At 41.8% G+C, this 18,285-nt stretch overlaps 1 protein-coding gene across 3 annotated transcripts in view; it reads right to left on the bottom strand.

Annotated features, from left to right (window-relative positions):
- The window catches only part of RBM33 (RNA binding motif protein 33), a 90,262-nt gene that overhangs the window by 15,938 nt on the left and 56,039 nt on the right, over nt 1–18,285 (bottom strand). For 2 of the 3 annotated variants that reach the window (XM_075827395.1, XM_075827394.1), the window contains exons 16-18: nt 15,742–16,035; nt 15,446–15,634; nt 7,647–7,684 (exon numbers count right to left, since the gene is read on the bottom strand). In XM_075827395.1, coding sequence (XP_075683510.1) covers nt 7,647–7,684; nt 15,446–15,634; nt 15,742–16,035 — 521 coding nt within the window. The remainder of the gene's footprint in view (nt 1–7,646; nt 7,685–15,445; nt 15,635–15,741; nt 16,036–18,285) is intronic. The other variant, XM_075827393.1, reaches the window with a different exon arrangement.

The raw sequence follows: 18,285 nt of genomic DNA, 5'->3' as shown, positions 1-18,285 counted from the left end.
ACACAAACAAACACTAACGTTACTGCAGTGTCCTGAGAGTTAACAGACATTACCTCCAGCCAGGACGCCATGTCTATTCAGAATCCTGACACTTCGCTAATGTTTTTTGAGATTTACAGCACAGCAAGCATAATCTCGTTTTAAATGACAGTTTACAGCGTGATCTCACTCAAACGTTACCGAAGTGTCAGGATTCTTAATAGACATCACGTCCTGGCTGGTAGTGAGGTCTATTCACTGTTAGGACACTGTAGTAACGTGCGTGCGTGTGTGCGTATGTGGCTGCACATAGTGATCTAGTAAGATCACTATGTGCTGTGTAAATGAATGGAGAGAAGTGTATGACGCTGATTGGTCAGCGTCATACACTTCTCTCCACAACGCCCACTTGGTCAAAAAGTAAAACACGCCCAGTAGTCCATTAAGAAAATCATTAGCATAAAGCTAAAAGAGGTCATAACTCAAATAAAATAAAAACCACTGCTGTAATCTACATTACAGCGCCGATCACATTATGTACAAGATAGGGCACTTATATTGTGGTGACAGAGCCCCTTCAAATCATTTTTTTTTTTTTTATTATAAACCTTTTTTAATCTCGCATTTTTTAAATGTGACTATCAGTATAAAAAGATATCCTGAAATATTCAGTTTCTCACACAGGCACACACACAATAGGTTGACATTTCCGGTTTTCTGGCGCTTACTTTCAGCTTTGCTGTGTAGACAGTCAACAGCCATGTTGTTATCAGATGGTGGGGGTTGTTAGTTGACGGGGATGGGGGAAGGGTTATGACGACGCCCTAGTAAAAATTACTAATTGACCAATGAAAGGGGAAATCCACATCAGCTATGCAATAGAAAATAATGAATTTAGTCCATGATCTCAGACCACCATGTTGTTCTAGGTTGGGTGCTCCTTAGAGCTCTCAAAAGTATTCAGCACCCCGGATTCTAGCTACTGGATACCTAGGACAACAATTTGTACAAAGAGCCATTAAAAACAATGGCAGTTTGCCTAAAATGTTGGGTCAAAGATTTTCAGTGATAAAAATCTGTAAGTGGAGTCAGAGGGGTTCGGGTGCTCTACAGATTTGGAATTATGCAGAGGCACAAGCTTACATACTCCATGATGTGATCTGAGAACTCTATGGTATGTCAAAAATGCATTGCATGACTTTCCCCTTTAACAATATATAAGGCCCATGTGTGTTGGGAGTATTTTTAAACTTTTAGTGGAGTTCGTTTTTAAATAAACATAGTCAACGGCAAACGTGAACAAAGAGTAGAAATTGTATAGAAAGAAGACCCTACTAAAAGTAGGGTGTGTTTTACTGAGGCAGATTTACTAATCAACAAAATGTGCCATAATTCTGCCTAAAATTGAGCCACAAGTCTGGTGTGCCAGCGGTGCACCACATTTATTGACTGCTTTAAACACTTTTTATGGCACGATTGACAAGGAGGCGTGGTTTAGGGAGAGGGTGGTCCGGAAGAAAGCGCGTGGCTTGAACATGTTACATTGGCGTAAACTAAGGCGACCAAGAGGTGGTGTAAGGAGGAGAAAGTCTTTAACATAGATAGAAGAGCCAAAGTTATCACAGCATGCAGCCCTTTGTTAAATTTGGCTCATTTTCTGATTTAATTTTCTAAGTTTACACTTAAAAAGGATTAGTAAATCTTCCCCAATACCTGTCACATGACCAAAAAACTGCAGTTGACATCTCCGTTAGATTGCAGGCGCCTCAAATAAGGACTTTGACTGCCAAGTGGGCGGTTACCCCTTATCAAGTGACAGGTGTTACCTGCCCGCTTGACAGTCAGAGGTCTTATTTGCATATCGGGCACCAAAAGGAACGGCACAGATCTCGGCAACGGTGGGGGCTAGTAGAATAAAAAGCAGCAGAATCTGTGAGGCGCCTGCAATCTAACGGAGGGGTCAGCTGCAGTTTTTGGGGCAGGTGACAAGTTCTCTTTAAGAATAAACAAAAAATATATACATGTGGGTGGAAAACTACGACAAAACCCTTTATCAGTAGCTGTGAAAAAGGACAGAATTCATTCTTTAGACGTCATATTTGAATAGGAATCTCATCTTGAAGTATTTATATTTTTAATATTCACAACTAGAAGCTTTTTACTATTTTGTGTTTTTCCCTGATCAGTAATTTGGATATTGTTTACGAACAAGCAGAATATGCTTAATGCCTATCAATCCCAACACATTAATATCAAGTAAACTGCTCTCCACTTTGACATGTTTGTCCAATTAATTTTACGAGAAGATCCTCATGGCCGATGTGAAAAAGCATAAGACTGTGCTTTTTCTATCTCCCCAACCTCATTGGTTAAGACGCCATAAGTATTTATTAAACATTTTTTCAAATAAATCTAACTAGGTCTGTGTGAGGTTCAAATATGTCATTTCCGAATTTAGCCGTTAGTTTGATGCTAAAAAGCTTGGCAGAATCCATTAGCTGTCAGTGAAGTTAGCGGAGTACTGTGCAGCAATCAGCATAAAACAGCTATGGGACCATGTTATAGTAACCATATTACAATAAAACTACCAAATCCTACATGAGGAACTTAAAAGCTTATATACGAACACCATTTTACATAAATATACTGCTTTACTGATCACGTACCGATCCATAGTTAGAGCCCTTATTATAACCCAGAGCTGCATTCACAGTTCTGCTGCTTATCAGAAACCTGTAACAAGCTTGTCATCAGGCACATCCCTAACATCTGCATTGGACGCTCAGTTGTAGGGCTTGTTTACACGAGCGTGTTATTCGTCCATGCAACGCGCGCGATTTTCACGCGTGGCGTACGGACCTATAATAGTCTATGGGGCCGTGCAGACAGTCCGTGAGTTTTGTGCAACGGGTGCGTGAAAACCACGCATGTCACACGGAAGCACTTCCGTGCGAACAGCGTGATTCGCGCAACAGCAGTGAAAAGGATGAATGAAAACAGAAAAGCGCCACGTGGTTTTCGGTTTACAAACATCCAAATGGAGTGTCATAATGATGGTGGCTGCGCAAAAATCACGCAGCCGCGCATCATATGGTGATGACAAACGGAGCTGTTATGTGCACGCAAAACACCGCGTTTTTTGCGTGCGCAAAACGCAAACGCTCCTGTAAACCCGGCCTAAGTGTAAGAACACACAGCATAAACACGGCGGATTTTACCCAACGGATTAATCGCGGAAACTCCGCAAAGTTTTAGAGTAGCAGCAGTGTGGGTGAGATATCAAGAAAATGTCCCCACACTGCTGGAAAAACGCAGCCGAATTAACCGCACATAAATACACCTGCAGTGCGGATTCTTCAACCGCAGCATGTCAATTAAGGCCTCATGCACACTTCAGTTTTTTCCTTCAGGGTGCTAGCCGTTTTTCTGACGGCTAGCACCCTGACCCATTCATTTCAATGGGGCCATGCACACTTCAGTTTTTTTTGGCTGTCCCGTTGCTCCGTTCCGATCCAAAGTAGAGCATGTCCTACTTTGGTCCGAGATTCCGTGACCGTGAGGCCCATGCAAGTCAATGGGGCCATCAAAAAAACTGAAGGCACACGGAAGGCCCGGACGGGCAGAAAAACATTACAGAAATATTACACTAATCGGCAGCCACTTGTCTCTATCAATCACTAATAGAGAGAAGAGGCTGCTGATTAAAAATAAAATAAAAATCAGTTCATACGTACCCGGTCGTTGTCTTGGTGACGAGTCCCTCTTCTTCCTCCAGTCCGACCTTCCTTTCTGTGATTGGCTGCAGAGGCCGCTGCAGCCTGTGATTGGCTGCAGAGGCCGCTGCAGCCTGTGATTGGCTGCAGAGGCGGTCACGTGGGATGAAGCGTCATCCCTGGAGGCCGGCCTTCTGACGTCATCCTGACGTGCGTAACCGCCACTACAGCCTGTGATTGGCTGCAGCGGCGACATGGATGAAACGTCATCGCTGGAGGCCGGACAGGAGGAAAGGAAGTATGAACTTTATTTTTATTTATTACATTAAAATTTTATTTTCCGAGCGCCGAGCATGGTACGGTCCAGGATGCTGAAAGAGTTACCGCCGATCAGTGAAGCCCATTAACTTTCAGCACCCTGGACAGTACCATGCTCGGCGCTCGGAAACGGGCACACGGATCCGTCAAAAACGGCCGTGAAAACGGTGTCGGAAGTGTGCACGAGGCCTAATGCTGCGGGATCGCAGCTCTTCTGTTGTGGGCTTTCCCACTGAATTCAATGAGGTGTTCAAATCCGCAACAAAGTGGTGTGTGTGTTGCAATAATTGTGACGGAATCACAGTGATTCCGCCACAAAAATCGCAAGAAAGAAAAAAAAGAAAAATAAATAAAATTGCACTTACCCAGACTTTCCTGCTTCTTCTCCAGTCCAGCCTCCCTGGATGACGTTGCAGCCCATGTGACCGCTGCAGCCAATCACAGGCTGCAGCGGTTACACGGCCTGCAACGTCATCCAGGGAGGCCAGAGCGGACGCCAGAGGAGGGAGGGGGTAAGTATGTGCGATAATTTAAGCAGCAGAAGTTACGCCCTAAAAAACGCATCACATTATGATGCCGATTTTTGGACGCCATTCCTCGCGGTGTTCAGGGCGGATATGCTGTGCAGCTTGATGCAGTGTATCCGCCCTGAATACGCTGTGTGTGTTCCTACCCTAAAGTCTCTATCGCAGATTCCACAATATTTGACAGGAAGAAAAAAAAAAGTGCTACGCACACACAACAAGTAACACTGGAACCCGACAGACCCCATTAAGGATAGGGTCACACAGGGTGGATAAAAGTATACAGTGTATCCGTCATGGAAACTGCAGGGAAGATCACCCAAAATAACGCACCAAATTGTGGTGCAGTTTTTCGGGCGGCATGTCCGCTGTGGAGATACTGCAGGCAATTTCCAAAAAAAACGCTGTAGTCCATGTGACCGCTGCAGCATTTGATTGGCTGCAGCAGTCACATGGGATGAATAGTCATCTCAGGCGGCCGGGCTGTGCTCAGAACAGAGGATCGCGTCTGTGTGACTACAGCCGGGGGTAAGTATAAGATTATTAATTTGACCGTTTTTATCTCATTTGACATTTTTGCGGCGAAGTTGCAGCATTGGCGCAGCAAAAGTCTCAACACATGGCTCATTGTTGCGGGATTTACCTCTCCATTGAATTCAAAATCTGCAACAGAAGAGCAGCAATTTCGTAGCATAAATTGACATGCTGAAGCATAAAAAAAAAACACACCACAGGTCAATTTATGAATGGTCTCTGAGGATATTCTCCACTGTGTGTGGATGAGATTTGTTCAGATCTCATTCACACTGCTGACAATGAACTATGTTGCGGATTTTCCGCAATGAAATTACTCACGGAAAATCCACAGTGTATCTGCTGAGTGTGTTCCTACCCTAAAAGTCAATAGGATTGGTCTCCTACCGGTGGTAGCGGTCATAAAACAGACCGTGCAGAGCATTGTGGCTTAGGTACCCACAAAGCAAGTGTCAATATAGCCTAAGCCAATAACAAAGGGTAATATTATTATACTGTGTAAATCCATCATTTCTCAAAATGCTAATTACAAGAGCAAGCTAATTGCAGACATTGAGTCAGCAAGGAATGCTGGGAGATTTTTGCTCTGAAACCTGCAGAATTGTGAATGCTACTCTGGAGCATAAGGGTGCAGATACACACGGCAGATTTTGTAGCATAAATATCCTACATCTGACAATCGGTTTCATTCATCTGAATGGAACGTGCAGAAATCTAAGCACCTGCTGCAGAAAACCGCATTCAGATAAATGGAACAGATTTTCAGAAACTTCTGCAACAAAATCTGTCGCGTGTGACTGCACCCCAACACCGGCTGTAATCTGGGATCAGTATGAGGAGGAATGACTTGTAAAATGACTCAATTTTGTATGTAGATTAATTCTTTATGTTGGGGTTAAATGGCGCTCACACGATTCAAATAAGTTTGACCCCGTTCTCACACAGAAATAGTTAGATGTGCTTCTCTATAAAACAAAGTTTACAAACGTTAAGGACAATGCATTTAATAGCGGTCTGTGAGCTAAAATAAAATGACCTGGAAATATAGAATGTATGTGTATAAAGTAAAATGGAACTATGCAACAAGTATGTTGTGGATAACACACGGTTACATTTCATCTGTCATTAACCTAGAAATCCTAGACATGAAAGTTCTTTCTGTAGTTGGTATTTGGATTATCCCATATTACAAAGCAGCAAGTGCTAAAAAGGTTTGAGGTACTTAGAATTCTCCTCTCCGTGTCAGGATCTCATGGACCCCACCGACCTACACAAACACGTTCATACATCGCATCTATAGACCTGCTGTACACAATGAAGTCTACATAAACTGCAGGCCACTAATCCCACCATATGGGTATGGATAAACAAATCCACGAGGTCTATAAATATGGGGTATTACAGGAGGTCTCATTTAAAGACTAAAAGAATGGCAGCGACAGATACAGGTTCATTCTATGTAGCGGCAACATCACAAGAACTGGGAATGACAAACCAGACCCTAAGGGTGGAACATAGAAGGAGCTTGTGAAACTTCCTAAAGGGGTTCTCCAACCACAATATTTTATGATCCAATGACAGCCATACACTGATTGTGGGAGCCCAACTGCTGGGACCGCCACTGGTCTAGATATTCATTTCAATGGCTGGAGACCTGCTCTGCTGGGCAGAATAAGAAGACTAGCCCATTTTTGAGATCCCCCCCCCCCCCAGCCTCAGATTAAAACTTTTATAGAAAAAAAAAACATTTAATTAAATGATGCTGATTTATTGGGATATAAAAAGAAATTTCATGTCTGTCTCTCCATAGTATCTGCCATGCAAAATATGCCACCTCCAAATAAAAGTCGTTCATGTCCATAATCAGCAGAGCTGCATCACTCATCAGAACTACTTTAGTAGAGAACAGCTTTATTAAATCTATATTTAAGGTGAGTGAATCCCTCACAGTCAGGAGAAAACCGAATATTTTGCAGGCATATCTTGCAACTTGACTGCAAAGCGGGATACAATATTAAAGGGACACTAAACCTAGAAACAAGGGGGGGGGGGCTATGACCTAGAGTTCAGCACAGAGCAGTGGGGGCAAGTAAAAAACAGTTCCACCGCATTCCCCAAAGATATTGCACCAGGACTTAGAGAAGGGGGGGGGGGGGGGGACGACGACACTACTAAATAGCTGCCTCCTGGAGTACATATATTATTTATATTTTGTATTACAATATTTTTTTGATGGTATATTATGGAATGCGGTTCTATTTACTTCGTTTTTAATCTTAGTGTCCCTTTAACATGGGTTCCAGCCAAAGTCTAGACCCTTGGTTACCTATGGCACTAGACCTTTATATTTTGGAAGGGGGGCTGATACCATCATACAAGGTAACACTTTCAGAATAGTTTCAATTTGTTCAGATCTATTTTAATATCTGCTGTAATGGATTGTGCTCTACTCATACTATGCAGGTGCTAGGTTATTAGGAGGACATCTAGACCACCTCCAAAATCAGTCAAAATGGTCACCACTGGTCTAGACTTCATAAAATAACCTGGTAACTTAACCTCAATTTACAAAACTTACTGTAGGATAATCTGTCTCTGCGGTTCCAAAAACACGTGCTGAGAAAGTACATAGATTTAATTACTGGCCAACAGCGGAACAACTCCAACACACAAAATAAAATAAAGGGGTACTCAAACTTAACTGACAGATATTAAAAGTCTGGTGGACCTAGCGTCTCTAAAATCCTACTTACCTGTGGTCCTGTGATGCAGAGATCTACAAGGGTATTTTTACCCGATTCTCCCAGAAGTGCACCGTTATCCCAGATTAAGAAATACTCTCTTTGCTGGATCAAGGAATCATTTATTTGAACAGAGTGGGCCATCTCAGTTTTACGTGTGATTTACACACAGGTTAGCCAAAACAGCAGCATTAGGAAAACCACCAAAAGATAAAAAGGTCTAGACACCATCTTCTGCTGCTATATCCAGAGTCTCCCAACATCCCAATATAGCCACTGGGTTGCGCTATAGTACCATAGGAACGTATACAATATAAGTGCAAATATCGTTGGAGAGAACAGCATGAGCAAAATGGAACTAAATATAAGATCTAGCACATTTACGAGGTTCAAAGTTGAATTCAAATATCTGCGTTGTGTGTGGATGGGCCATCATGTGCTACCTTGGCCTTAGTAGTACCATGATGGACTGCGCCACTCGTACAGAAAAAGGGTCATCAACATGAACTTCAACATATTCAACTTATTGACAAGATGTTGATGCAGATCTCAAATGACTATTGACAGATAATCAAACAGACTTCAGTGTATTAAGCCTAGAAAGTATAAACTTCTACAAATTAAAACGAAACCACCGTGGTCATTCCATTCCGGGTAATCCGGTACGGTGTCTCTTTACTTAAAATAAGTTCGGTACCCCCCACTTTTGATGTCCAAATTGCCCTTATAGGACATTTGAACAGGGTTGTCTGTGAGACAATCACTTAAAAGCTCAGTTTTCTCGCGTTTCATATCATGGTCATCATCTGCCGCTATTTCGGTCTACTCGGCAGACCATGACGCTCATTTCCCACAGGAACAAAGGATCGGGGATGATGAAACCCAACATGCCGTTCTATCTTTTCCCCAATAATCTGTCCCAAATTTTATCCCAAATGTAGGACTACCCTAAGAGGTAAATCGGCTTCATGACCCCTGAGAAAGCCAAGGTACTCCGGTGATACATGGGGGATTTGCATTGGGGCTCAGGAGAACGGACTAATGACTTGGGTTTAGGGTGTTCAAATCTTTAGTGTACCTGAGCACTTTCCTATTTCTTGATACAGATTTTTTTTTTTTTTCCTGTATAGGATTGTTTATGGACAGTGTTGCCTTTTAGGTGATATTACTTTGAAACTCAGCAATAGCTTTATTATGTAGCGGACGTGCAGTGCCTGGGGAAAGTGTTCACCCTCTGTGTTTTTCCTGTTTTGTTGCATTACAACCTAGAATTAAAATGGATTTTTTGGCGTTTGTACGATTTGATTTACACGACATGACTACCACTTTGTCTCAGTAAAAACATATTTTGCACCTCCAAACAATAATTAGGACAAAAAAAAAAAGAGAGAACTTTAATGTACATAAGGATTCACCCCCTGAAAATCAATACCATGTGAAGCACCGTTTGCTGCAATTACAGATACAAGTCTCTTGGGGTAAGGGCTTATTTAGACGAACAAGATATACGTCCGTGCAACGCGCGTGATTTTCACGCACCTCGCCCAGACGTATGTTACTCTATGGGGCCGTGCAAACTGTCGGTGAGTTTCACACAGCGTGTGTCCGCTGCGTAAAACTCACGACATGTCCGATATTTCTGCATTGTTCTCGCATCACGCACCCATTGAAGTCAATGGGTGCATGAAAATCACGCACACCACACGGAAGCACTTCCGTGTGACGCGCGTGATTCGCGCAACAGCAGTAAAAAGTATGAATGAAGACAGAAAAGCACCACGTGCTTTTCTGTTTACAAACATCCAAACAGAGTGTCATAATGATGGCGGCTGAGCGAAAATCACGCAGCCACACATCATATGGCGATGACACACGGAGCGGTTATGGACCTTTTGCGCGCGTAAAACGCCACGTTTTTGGCGCGCGCAAAACGCACACGCTCGTGTGAATCCGGCCTAAGTCTCTATTAGCTTAGTAGATCTAGACAATGGAAATTTTGCCCATTCTTCTCCAACTCCTGCAAGTTAAACGGGTTGTGTTGATGTACAGAAGTCTTCAAGTCGTGCCACAGATTCTCAATTGGATTGAGCTCTGGGCTTGGACTAGGCCATTGCAAGACATTTTAGCGTTTCCCCATAAACTCCAATATGTTTAGGGTTATTGTCCGGCTGGAAGGTGAACCTCCGTCACCATGCAGTAAAAACGACATTTTATCTTATTCTGCGGGTCAATATGATTACGGTGATACCACATTTTTTATAGCTTTTGTTATGTTTTCCTACTTTTACAAGGAAGAAAAGGATTGTTAAAAATAAAATTTGAGTTTTGTCGCCATATTCGGAGAGCCATAACTTTTTCATTTTTTCGTCGACAGAGGTATGAAGGCTTATTTTTTTTTTTTGCAGGGCAAGCTGTAGTTTCTATTGGTACCATTTTGTGGTACATGGGACTTTTTATTCCATTTTTTGTGGGAGATGAAGTGATCAAAAAAACAGCGATTCTGGCGGTTTTAATTTTTTAAGGCATTCACCAGGAGGACTAAAGAATGATATAATGTAATAGTTCAGACTTTTACGGACGCGTTATGCAATTTTTTATTATTTTTACGTTCTGCATGTGGTAAAATGGGGAAAGGATTTTATTGAATTTCAAAATGTTTTTAATATATAATATATATATCTATCTATATGAAAAAATTTTTTTTTTTTACTGTTTTTCACTTGTCCCCCTAGGGCACTTGAAACAGCCATGTATTGCAGTATATTCCTATGAAGCCCTTCATTAGGGGCCCCAGGCTGCCATGCGATCGCATCACGAGGGGCCACTGGAATGTTACAGAGGGCCACCCCCGTTTCTAGTCATTAAAAGGCCACAGTCGCTATGGACGGTGACATTTAGCGGGTTAATCTAACAGGATCCCGCTCTTCAACCTGAAGTGTCAGCTGTAGCACACAGCCAACACACTTGTTCTACGGAGTGGGCTCAGCCCATCAGTCCGCTCCATATTTCCCTACCCGACGAGCGCCATATATATATATATATATATATGTATGTATGGCAGATTTGAAGAAGGGGTTAAGCAATAGTTTTTTTTATGGCCACTCTTCTATAAGGCCCCACTCTGTGGAGTACACGGCTTATATTGGTTCTATGGATAGATACTCCCATCTTCGCTGTGGATCTTCGGAGTTATTGTTGATGTCTTAGTTGAATCTCTGATTAATGCCCTCCTTGCCCAGTCTGAGTTTTAGTGGGCAGCCTTCTCTTGTCAAGTTTGTAGTTGTGTCATATTTTTCATTGTGTTAGGCCCCATGCACGACCGTAAAAAACCTCCGGCTTAGGTGGCATTAGTGTTCGCAGTGTGCGGTCGCCATTTTCTTGTGTGCTGTATAGGAGATATATTTTATATATATATTTTTTTTAAATCTATACCCCTCCACAACTTTGTCTCTGACCTGTTTGGAGAGCTCCTTGGTCTTCATGTTGCTTAGTGGTCTCGCAGGCTCAGGACAGGTGTATTTATACTTGCATCATGTGACACTTTGATTACACACAGGGGGACTTTATTCAACCAATTACGTGACTTCTGAAGTTAATTGGTTTGACTAGACTTTATTAAGGGGTTTCACAGCAAAGAGGGTGAAATACAAATGAACTCAACTTTTCGGGTTATTTTTCCATTACGCTGCAATTTTCTGACTATTTTTGTCAGGTCCATTACATAAAGTCTAATTTAAAATCCATTTTAAAATTCCAGGTTGTAATACAACAAAACAGAAAAATCACAAGGGGGGTGAATACCTTCGCAAGGCACTGTATTTTTCTATGCTAGCCTATATTGTACTTTGTACAGGGACTTTATTGTTGATTGGTATTTCTGCTTATGTGATTGCCACTTCAATATGTAAATACTATTGCACTTTCAATACTTTTTAGTTAGACCCCCACAAGATGATTTCATGCTATTTGAGTCCGCTCAGGGTCATTGTACATAAGTATACGATCTTTAGTGCAGTTTTGTTGGATTTTAGAGGTTCTATAAACTTGTGTGGCATTTAAAATGGCTGGCATATTTTCAGTATTTCAATACCCCACTCATGTTTAACCCCTTAATGACCACCCACCCTTTTTTGACAGTAGACGGTGCAGGTGCTTAGTCTACAGCGACGTCTTTCGGTGTTGCTGTAGAAGAGGCTGATGAGTGCTCATACTCTAAGCAGGAGCTGTAAAATACAGCTCCGGATCTTAGAGCAGCCTGCTAAATACAGTGGAGGTTGGAAAACATTCGGACCCCAGCTGTTTAACTCCTTGATCGCCACGGTCCGAACGCTGCAAGATCAAAGGGAACTCCCCGCTTTGATCGCGTCACTGGAAAACCGGTGACGTGGTCAAAGAGCAGGGAATCCCTCTTTAGTGAGCCCTGGGGACCTAGAAAAGACCCCAGGGCTGTCTGTTCAGTTTGCCTGCTGTTAGGGCACACTATGTGCTGCCCTAACAGCAGCCTGTGTCATAGTGACACAGTATGATGTATTTGCATACAGGAGTATGCTAATACTTTACAAGTAAAAAATTAAGTCATAAATTAAGTTAGCCCTCAATGGGATTTTAAAAAAAAAGTAACAAAAAAAGAAGTCATTATTTTGCATAAAATATAATTTATTGCCACTACACTAAATAAAAACAAAAAAAACCTACAAATATTAGGTATCTAAACGACCATAATAACCTGAAGAATTTAATCGAATGGGTTATTTAGCCTGAAACGTGAACGGGATAAAAAAAAACAAAAAACGATGCAGAGAAACGCTTTTTCCTATATTCACGCGGTACAAATTATTTTTTCCTACCTCCAAGCTGAGAAAAAATATATATAATTTCTCTCACATAAAACAAGGCCTCATACGGCCACGTCAATGAAAAACAAAGTTATGGCTGCTGAAATGCAGAGGGGTAAAAACTGAAAAATGTAACTGTCATTGAGTGACATTCTTCTTAAAGGGGTTTTCAGAGACCTCTTTTTTTCCCCACATTTCCTAAATAGCAAAATTAAGTAACTTTGTTATACACACTTACATTAAACAGTAGTGGCAATATGTATTATCTTGTTGCTTACGGTGTCCTATATACAATTTATTTTTTATTTTTGTTTATTTTAGGTTAAAGAGGCTCTGTCACCAGATTTTGCAACCCCTATCTGCTATTGCAGCAGATAGGCGCTGCAATGTAGATTACAGTAACGTTTTTATTTTAAAAAAACGAGCATTTTTGGCCAAGTTATGACCATTTTTGTAGTTATGCAAATGAGGCTTGCAAAAGTCCAAGTGGGTGTGTTTAAAAGTAAAAGTCCAAGTGGGCGTGTATTAGGTGCGTACATCGGGGCGTTTTTAATACTTTTACTAGCTGGGCGCTGTGAAGAGAAGTAACATCCTCTTCTCTTCAGAACGCCCAGCTTGTGACAGTGCAGATCTGTGACGTCACTCACAGGTCCTGCATCGTGACGGCCACATCGGCACCAGAGGCTACAGTTGATTCTGCAGCAGCAGCATCAGCGTTTGCAGGTAAGTCGATCTTACCTGCAAACGCTGATGCTGCTGCAGAATCAACTGTAGCCTCTGCTGCCGATGTGGCCGTCACGATGCAGGACCTGTGAGTGACGTCACAGATCTGCACTGTCACAAGCTGGGCGTTCTGAAGAGAAGAGGATGTTACTTCTCTTCACAGCGCCCAGCTAGTAAAAGTATTAAAAACGCCCCGATGTACGCACCTAATACACGCCCACTTGGACTTTTACTTTTAAACACACCCACTTGGACTTTTGCAAGCCTCATTTGCATAACTACAAAAATGGTCATAACTTGGCCAAAAATGCTCGTTTTTTTAAAATAAAAACGTTACTGTAATCTACATTGCAGCGCCTATCTGCTGCAATAGCAGATAGGGGTTGCAAAATCTGGTGACAGAGCCTCTTTAAAGGGGTTGTTTCTGGACACGGTATACGTATATCATAGGCTATGGTTCTTAAGAACCCCTAGTTTGAGTTAGAATAAAAAGCCGCTATGCAAGTATTGTATGGCCTGACCAGGCTTTCCCCTGCGAACAGCTAATTGTCGAAGTTTATAGAAGCCAGCTCCCATTTAAAAAGTACTTATTTAAAGGATTGTTTCATGAATATAAATTGCTTACCAGGTAGGGACCTCACTCTAAAAAACCTCTAGATTCTGCACATTAAAATTGTAAGATTTTGGGAAGGAAAAAGGGAAGGAGGGAAGGAAGAACGGAAAAAAAGGGAAGGAAGAAAGGGAAGGCGGGAAGGAAGGAAAAAAAAGGGAAGGGAAGGAGGGAAGGAAGAAAGGAAAAAAAGGGAAGGAGGGAACAAAAGGGAAGGAGGGAAGGAAAAAAAAGGGAAGGAGGGAAGGAAAAAAAGGGAAGGAGGGAAGGAAAAAAAGGGAAGGAGGGAAGGAAAAAAAGGGAAGGAGGGAAGGAAAAAAAGGGAAGGAGGGAAGGAAAAAAAGGGAAGGAGGGAAGGAAAAAAAGGGAAGGAGGGAAGGAAAAAAAGGGAAGGAGGGAAGGAAAAAAAGGGAAGGAGGGAAGGAAAAAAAGGGAAGGAGGGAAGGAAAAAAAGGGAAGGAGGGAAGGAAAAAAAGGGAAGGAGGGAAGGAAAAAAAGGGAAGGAGGGAAGGAAAAAAAGGGAAGGAGGGAAGGAAAAAAAGGGAAGGAGGGAAGGAAAAAAAGGGAAGGAGGGAAGGAAAAAAAGGGAAGGAGGGAAGGAAAAAAAGGGGAGGGAAGGAAAAAAAGGGAAGGAGGGAAGGAAAAAAAGGGAAGGAGGGAAGGAAAAAAAGGGAAGGAGGGAAAAAAAGGGAAGGAGGGAAAAAAAGGGAAGGAAGGAAAAAAAAGGGAAGGAGGGAAAAATAGACACGGTAGGAAGTAAAAATAGGCAAGGAAGGAAGGGAAAAAAAAAGGGAAGGGAGGAAAAAAAAGGGAGGAAAAAAAGGAAGGAAAAAAAAAAGTCCAATTCTACTTATTATCCATTCTTTTAGGCATTTGTCTCACGCTGCACTTATACTATGATGCTGCATAAAATGCTCTAAAAATAAAATGCCAAAGACAAACCCAGAATTTATTTTATTAATCCTTCTCAAGATCTCACTCTCCTTCGGGCATCTCCCTTTCTCCCCCTATGCGGTGTCAATATAAAAGGAGGGGAAAATCGGATAGCATCAAATAAGAACTCTGAGGGTTTGGAGGCAATAATAATATTTTAAGTCCCCTATGTCAATCAATACCTACTTTTTAATTTGTGGAGGGACCTCGGTTAAAGGCATTTAAAAATAAAAAAAAACAGACAAAGTTACATGTTATGCATAGAAGGCTCTGAAGGACGGTAGATTAATCCATGTTACTACCGTGTAGAAGTAATCACCCATCACATAAATACTGCAATGCCGTCTCACAGTGGCAATGCAGTAATGAGTCATTTTGGCTTTTGCTAGTACGGTATCTATATCTCATAGCGTCTAAGGATTAACCGATTGTATATTGGTGTTTAAATGACTAAATTTAAACAAATATCAAAGTTTACATCTCCGCAGAGTCAGACGTTTCTTTCAGACAAAGGCGAGCTCCGAGGGTGACCTACCTGAATTGGTCCTACCGACATCAGCAAATTTTTCAATTGGTAATCAGTGGTTGATGAAGAAAGCCCTTCAACTGACACAACACAAGGCTGAGGCTTGCACTCCACTACACGAAGGTTTTGTTTATTTGGCATCAGGCGTCCTCGGCCCATCTGTCCACCTACACCTCTGCCTCTACCTCGCATAATGACCTGCCAACAGCGCAAGACACAAAGTTAGTCTGTCTTCTCTTAAGTCTTAAAATCAACATATGCACTACAGCATGAAGCAATGCAAACAATTCACACCATGATGGTACCTTATTTGGTGGATGCTGTCCAAGGATGCTATTGACCACATGTGGGACTGAAGACTCCGTCAGTGAAACTAGTGGACGGGCTTTGAATTGATACTGCTGCTGAAATGGCAGATTCTGTTGCTGAACACTTCCTTTCCCCAGCGTCACTTTCCTCACAGGTCCAGCTTTCTGTTGCATTTGCTGTTGAAACTGTTGTCTTTGCTGAATTGGTATTCTCTGTTGAGGCTGGACTCTGGGTTGTGATAGTTGCATTTGAGGATTTCCTTCTGAAGCCTGCACCGATATAGTGTCCCCCTAGTAAAAAAAAAAAAAAAAAAAAAAGAAAGAAAAGGAAATATTCAGACATGGCAGTCCGTAACACAATGACAGCGAGTTGTGAAAACAGCTTTACTGTTGACTAGTGTTACTAAATAAAATCGACACAGACAACATGGCTGCTACCTTACATACTGCATCAAAAGGGATCAAGTGGACAGTTTGGCTCTGCTAAATTAAGGAAAGAAATGCCTTTTCCCTTAAAATACACAAGAATTAAAAAGGGAACCAATCACGTCAACCATGATGTTGAATAGAGCAGGTGGAGCTGAGCAGATTGATATACAGTTAAGTGGTAAAAAATTTAATTTATTGATATAAATCCCTGCTAACTGTGCTAAAGAGTCCAGTGGGCGGTCTTAATTATTGGTGGCTACTTATGTATACACACTAATGTAGGGAAGGCTGTCAATCAATGATTGAGACTGCCCACTGGACTCTTTAGTCCACAGTGAGCAGGGATTTAAATAAATAAGTTACAAGTAGCGATGAGCTAACCGATTCGGAACACACTGAATCCGGTCCAAATTAATCGAAATACAAAACTTTTGCAGTTCGCAGCGCACAAATCAAGAAGCAAAAGGGACGGATGCCATTTGACAGAGAAAAAAAAAATTAAAATAAGATTTTAAAATAAATAAAAATATCCTACTCGCCACCTTCCCTACCGGCCTCCTAAGAGGACGACGTATTTTTGTCCCATGTGATCACTGAAGCCAAATCACAGGGACATGTACAAACAGATGACCGGGGGGGGGGGGGGGGAGAGTATGACATTTATTTTTAGGGTGGAAATTGCAGATAGAGTCCTAGAAGACATCAGATAGTGAGACAGCAATCAAGGCACTTGTGATTCAGAACAACTTTAGTCTGACAGCCGAATATATGGGCCGATTTGGGAAATTTGCTCATCTTTAAAAGCTATGAGCTAAATGTCTGTTTGGTGCAAATTTCTAATTGCAATTTATTATTTTTTACTTTTTGAGAAACCGCTGCTTTGTATCCCGTATACAGAGGAGCTGTATCTAGAGCAGAGACCTGAAATCAGTCAGATCAGTGCACTGACTGGTTCAGTGACAGCAGGGTGTGCGTATCTTTGACATGCAGGATCGAGCTGCTACCGGTCACATCTAAGTTCATAACACACTGAACCAGTCAGTCCTGCTGATCTGACGGATTCAGGTCTCAGGGCAAGAAGATACAGCTGCCCTGTATACAGGATACAAAGCAGCTGTATCTCAAAAAGTAAATATATATTTTTTAAAATAACGTAATTAAAAAGTTGCACCAAATACACCGATACATATTTTTATTTAAAAAGTTAAATGGTTTCAAAAGGTGTACAGACTTTAACTACAGATTATACTGTAATTTGTCTGCACAGCGCCCCCTGCTCTACAAGATAAAGCCCGCAGATTGGACAGCATGTTCACTGTGACAGCTTCTCTTTAAAACAAGCCCTGGGCGTAGCCATGAGCCCCTCCTCCTTTTGCTAACGGACAGACAGTCCAACAGGCAGACGGGAGTAAGAAATGACTGCGGGATCAGACTACATACAGTTTGCTTGTAGTCTGTAACCTTGAAGACACTGGTCTGCATAGGAAATGTATTTCAAGAAAGGAGATTTTTAATCAAGACTATTTGAGAAATTGCTTCATTTGAGAAAAAAACCCACAAAAGTACATACTCTAAAGCGCATTTCCCACTATAAAAAAAAATACATCCCCTGTAAATACAAATTCTTGGATTTGTCCACAAATTGCTAAAAAAAATCCTATTGAGTCGTTATCACTGTTCCTGGGAAAGCTGACACACAACCATAGCGGCTTCAACAGGCGCAGACATCAAACTTTCCAAGACTCCTGAATGGCAAATCTGCCTAGTTATGCAGTACTATGTCATTGCTAGATGGATTAGCTATTCAGGGCTCCAGAAAAGCTGGGTGATTGACCACTGTGGGAGTTGCAATGCCAACAACACTGGTTCTCGCCCAGCGTTCCCAATAGTCATTAGAACCAAGATACGGTCCAGCAGAATTATCAATAACTTGACGGGGAGAACTCGAGGATTTACTATATTAGCGCTGAATGCTCTCTCAAGGTAAAACGTAGAAGATAAAATCGTACCCACAAAAGAAGAAATGATCGTGGCGCTAAAAACATCCTTTATCACTCACTTATACATTAAAGCGCCGGGTGAAATCTAAGCAGTCCGTGCAATAGAAAAATA

This window comes from Rhinoderma darwinii, chromosome 5 (assembly GCF_050947455.1).
Source record: "Rhinoderma darwinii isolate aRhiDar2 chromosome 5, aRhiDar2.hap1, whole genome shotgun sequence".
Lineage (NCBI taxonomy): Eukaryota > Metazoa > Chordata > Amphibia > Anura > Rhinodermatidae > Rhinoderma > Rhinoderma darwinii.
Note: the sequence above shows the minus strand (reverse complement) of the source record. Positions and strands in the feature narration are given on the sequence as shown.